General features: G+C 47.7%; 1 protein-coding gene across 1 annotated transcript in view; it reads right to left on the reverse strand.

The window, feature by feature from the left end:
* Positions 1-5,170, reverse strand: part of plcb3 (phospholipase C, beta 3 (phosphatidylinositol-specific)) — a 37,993-nt gene extending 32,823 nt beyond the window's left edge. The window contains exon 1 of the mRNA XM_079757965.1: positions 4,555-5,170. Within this exon, the coding sequence (XP_079614091.1) occupies positions 4,555-4,653 (99 nt within the window). The 5' untranslated portion in view covers positions 4,654-5,170. The remainder of the gene's footprint in view (positions 1-4,554) is intronic.
* Positions 5,171-5,522: the final 352 nt, after the last annotated feature.

Below are 5,522 nucleotides of genomic sequence, written 5' to 3' on the forward strand. Positions count from 1 at the left end.
GGAATCTAGAACTGGAATGAAGCCGATGACATAATGAGGCAGAAAAAATTTTATAAAAACTAATACAATGATACGTCCCAATTAATTGACCTAATTAAAATGCGATTCATTGTACTTTTATATCTTGCACTTCGGTCCCCAGGGGGCGGAACAATTCCTCAAGTGCCGACATTTTTAATCTTTGAGACACATGAGAAAACATCTTCACCATCATCTTCATCATCTAAAAAGGTTACAAAAGAATGACGAAGAAAGTGAAGATGAAAGGTTAATTTTCTGAATAATTTGATATGAGAGGAAGAGGAGGAGGATAATAGAAAAGACAGGTTAAAGACAGAGGGGGGAGAGGGGAGGAAGATGAGTGGAGAAGGAGATAAAGGAGTTTTTAACCAGAATACAAAAAAAGAAGGGAAGGAACCCAGAAGGCACCAGGGAGGGCAAAGTTGTTTCCAGATGTCAATCCTTCCCACACTCCACATGTGGCTGTGGTTGACACCTGACCTCCTTCCCCCTTGCCCCCCAGCCTCTAAACCTCTCAAGCCTATTAGCAGAATCATTAGGAAAGACCTCCCCCCACCTGATGGAGGGAGTGACCACTTTTCTCTCTCTCTCTCTCTCTCTCTCTCTCTCTCTCTCTCTCTCTCTCTCTCTCTCTCTCTCTCTCTCTCTCTCTCTCTCTCTCTCTCTCTCTCTCTCTCTCTCTCTCTCTCTCTCTCTCTCTCTCTCTCTCTCTCTCTCTCTCTCTCTCTCTCTCTCTGCTGTGTTAATTTGCATCTTAATCATCATATCTCAGCCCTCACTCTCTACCATCCCCTTCTATGGCCGCTTTGCCCCCTTCTATCTCTACCTCTTCGTCAACGTCTCCATCGACCCCCACGACAAATCGTCTCACCGGCGATCGACCTCCTTGCCGTCCCCATCCCAGAAGTAACCAAAGGCAACCGGCACTTCCACGGGATGGTCGGAGAGAAAACAACGGCGGCTGAACCTCCCTGGCACACCGTTAGCCCCTCGAGCTGAGACGAGTGGGGAGATGTGTTGTGTGTTTTGTTTTGTTTGACTTGACACACACGTGGCCGTGTTTCACTGTGATGTGTGAGGTTTCTCAAATACCCGCTGGCTGCACTTCTGTGCGTGTGTCTCTCTCCCCCTCTCCCTCTACCCCACTCTCTCCCTCTCTATCTCCCTCTCTAGCAGAATATTTCCCTTCCGTTTGCATTCCTCTTGTAGCCACTCATCCAAAGCGTAGTACAAGTGCTGTGGAATCAGATTTGTAGCGTCAGAAGCGCCCTGAAGGGACCGTATCTGAACACCCCAAGTATGTAAATGCCTGGTAGTCCAGTCGAGGAGTGTGATGTGGATTTGCATGTATGTAAAAGTATATAGCGGGAACACGGGGGCAGGTGAGGCAGGGTGGAGCAAGGGAGGGAGAGGGGGAGAGGAGCCCATAACAAGCTGGAACAGGAAGTCATTCAATGTGAAACACACACACACACACACACACACACACAACAGGCTCCCACAAACACATGCAAAACCTCCAACACACCCTCTACCAAACACATGCACACGTACACACGAACCTCTGAAACAAACACGCAACTAACCTCACACACAGAACAAAAACAACATTTACAGTGCATTCCTTTTCCTCCACACGTTAGTCAGTGTGAGTGAGTGTGTATGTATGTGTATGTGTTTGCGAGTGTGTATGTCATTAGATAGGCCACAATGCACTGCATTGGTCGAGACTTCCTCCAGCTACAGACATTGTATGAGTAGGGATGGGAACCGAAACCCGGTATCCAAAAAGGCCCCAGGGCTAAATTATTAAAGACAGTGGTATCGATAAGCTCCGACGTACCCGCTGCTGCCATCGCTACTGAGGTTATTAGAAAATATAAACATAGATTAATAGCCCTAGAAAAACGTTATTAGCATTTTATAGCTCACATTAACATGCATTTTCGCTATTCCCGGGGTCACGTCCGAAATTAGAACTAGATCCAAAAGAGGAAGCACACTCCCTCCCTGAGCCTTTTAAGGCCCTCTTAAAAAAAACAAGGTGGGCTACTAGTGGCACTGCAGCACCCTGCTGCTTCCCTGCACTCACATAATACCGTTTTTTCCCCCCATTCGATTTCTGAAATGGTTCAAATAGGCGAAACATCAATATCACGACAGTGTGCGGCGGAAGTCCGTGGCTTTCGGACCCACCCTCGGTCCGAGTCGGACTACGGCAGAGCTTCGATGTAGAGCGGCTCGCTCCCCAGAGCAGCCACGGGGCACTGCGCCGCGTGATGGAAAGACAACACGCGTCGGAACATCAGGTCGGAGCTCACGCTCCTTGTTTGATAGGATGGGCGGCCAAGGATGACGTTTTCGGCAGAAAAAAAATACCAAAACATCGACATTTTCACAACATTATAGTCTGTTCAATTATTCTTAACGTTGAGAGCTATTGCTGCAAAAGAAGGTTTACATATTGTGAGAAGAATAAAGCAAGGTGTTGATTGTTCTTCGTTTCGTTTTTCTTCTACAGGAGCTGATTAGAGTACCGTTAAATGAGAGGGTAGCCAAGCAGAACCAATAAGAGTGCTGGCCTGGTTTACATCTTAAAGATGACCATCCCTAGTGGTCAGGGGCAAGTGAGAGAACAACATGAAGGAGTGAAACCCGAAAGGCAGAAATAAAGACGGAATATAATAGAAGAGATGCATTAAGAAGGAATGAGTAATGGGGGAGAGAGGAAGGATGGAATGAGGGTCAAAATGGCACTTCAATCTAAACACAGCAGTCGGGCTGTGTGTGTGTGTGTGTGTGTGTGTGTGTGTGTGTGTGTGTGTGTGTGTGCGTCGTAGAATGTCTTATTTTTTTCTAACTTTTCTACTGGGAATAGCAACAACAAAGTGGGGGCCAGAGATGGAGAGAAAAAAAGAGAGAGAGACATTGACAGACAGCGAGAGCACATGGCTGTCATGTTTGCGTAGATAATCACTAAAACAAGCACATTCCCGGAGTCCCCCTTGAGAGTAAAAGACGGAGAGGGAGAGTAAAATAAGGACAAGAAAGAATGAATGAAAAACAGAAAAGAACGAGCGAGAGAAGCTACTAATTATTGAGTCATTGAAGTACAGTTAGGGGTTAGACAGTGAATACAGAGATAGGTCATTAAGGAGCAGGTAGGGGTTAGACAGTGAATACAGAGACAGGTCATTAATGAGCAGGTAGGGGTTAGACAGTGAATACAGAGACAGGTCATTAAGGAGCAGGTAGGGGTTAGACAGTGAATACAGAGACAGGTCATTAACCCATTTGTGCCGGCTGCTGCGCGGCGCAACATTGTATCTAGTAGATACAATGTTGCGCCGCGCAGCAGCCGGTACAAATGGGTTAAGGAGCAGGTAGGGGTTAGACAGTGAATACAGAGACAGGTCATTAAGGAGCAGGTAGGGGTTAGACAGTGAATACAGAGACAGGTCATTAAGGAGCAGGTAGGGGTTAGACCTTGAATACAGAGACAGGTCATTAAGGAGCAGGTAGGGGTTAGACCTTGAATACAGAGACAAGTCATGAAGGAGCAGGTTTTGGTAAGTACAGAGACAGATTCAAATTTGGAAGACCGACAATGGATTACTCATTGACGTGTGCGCGTGTGTGCACGCACAATAACAATCATTATGGTCATTATGGTCAAAAACAGAAAAGAACGAGCGAGAGAACGAGTGTGTGTGTGTGTGTGTGTGTGTGCCCCATATCGGCGTTGCCAGTCGTAGGGCAAAAATTCGGAAAGAAAAAAAAGAGGACAGCACAAATATTTGCGTGGGGTTAAACCTCGTGGACAACAACCTCAGGAAAATGTGAAATATTTCGAATCAATGAAACGGAAGAATTTCAAACCACAGTTGGGAATTTTAATTCGTATCTGTCACATTTCAATTCCTTCTTTCTGCCGTGTACAGGTGTACTATAAAAATAAAAATAAAAATCACACAATGCAAACAGAAACAGGTGTCTTGTTTGACATCAGAGCAGGAGGGGAACGGGGAAATACAACAAAAAGGGGGAAGAACCAGGAGGCTGTGGAGCCCCGGGCACCTCACCCGAGACGGTGGAAGAACTGGCTCGACAGGTCGTGAACACAACACAGCCTGCTCCAGACCTCGGGGAAACGACCCTGTCCCACCTGATCGTACTACAATCTTTTCACGAACCCGCTGTGTGTGTGTGTGTGTGTGTGTGTGTGTGTGTGTGTGTGTGTGTGTGTGTGTGTGTGTGTGTGTGTGTGTGTGTGTGTCTCTCCTCGTGCTGTGGTACAACCACACGCACAACCAAAGTGCAAAGAAGCTCTTCCGTGCATGGCTCCCAACCAACAATGCGAATCACTTTATAGTTTTCTTCAAAACATCGGTACAAGTGTCATTCGGACCGATTTTTCGGAAATAGTTTAGTCTACTGTAGCCCTACGCTGTGAAAACATCACGCGTGCGTGCGTGTGTGTGTGTGTGTGTGAGTTCGCGCGTGTGTGTGTGTCTGTGCATGTGCTCCTCTCACCTCGTCCCATTTGATAAACTTGCTCCCGGTCTTCAGCAGCTCGTGGACGGACACCGGTTTGAGCTGCAGAGCGTGCACTCCGGGCTTCGCCCCGGCCATGGCTGGGGACGGTCTTCCCGGGTGCCAACGCCTAAACCTCGGCCACAGCCAGCAGCGAATCCTCGGGTCGAAAATGCAAGTCGCCCCGTCGTCCTCCTCCTCCTCGGTTCGACTCCGGAATCCTTCTTCCGGGGAGAAAGTTAATTAGCCTAGATACTTTAGGCGGAGCTTTTTTCTCTCTGTCTCTCTCCCCCGCACACGTTGAACACGAAAAAGTTCACAGCTAGGACCCCAAAACCCGCGTTATCGAAGGGCCACTTGACGGAGAGTCCAAAGAGCTCCGGGAGGACTCGGAGTGTGAAAGCACGCGAGGGACGAGACTCCGCTGGGCGCGTCGCCGCCACTGTCCTGTCTTGTCCCCGTGCGCGCGCTTCTTGCGCCCGAGGGCAGTCCAGTCCGCGGTTTTATTCGAACATTTTTTTTTTTTCCGAGAGTTGTTTATTTATATTTCCTGCGATCGCACACGACCGGTGAGAGAGTGATCTTTTCCTTCCTTCCTCCTCTCCCATCTGTTCTAAACGGTTCGTCCCCCTTTTCTCTCTCTCTCTCTCTCTCTCTCTCTCTCTCTCTCTCTCTAACACGATTTTTGTAGAAGAAAAAACGCAAGCACGTCTAGATGGACTCTGGCAGCTGTGACAGAAGTTATTGTGACATGCTGCAACCGAAAAAGTCAGGAAGAGACTCAAGTGGATCGAGAGATCTCTCTCTCTCTCGCTCTCTCTCTCTCTCTCTCTCTCTCTCTCTCATAATCCATAATAGCCTATTATGTACGGCTGCAGGTTCTTATAGGCCTAAGGCACACGAGTGATTTGTCAACATGACAGTGAAATGCCTTGGGTGGAAACGATAAGAACCCAATAGTATCTTCT

Source organism: Pollachius pollachius, assembly GCF_949987615.1.
Source record: "Pollachius pollachius genome assembly, chromosome: 20".
Classification (NCBI taxonomy): Eukaryota; Metazoa; Chordata; class Actinopteri; order Gadiformes; family Gadidae; genus Pollachius; species Pollachius pollachius.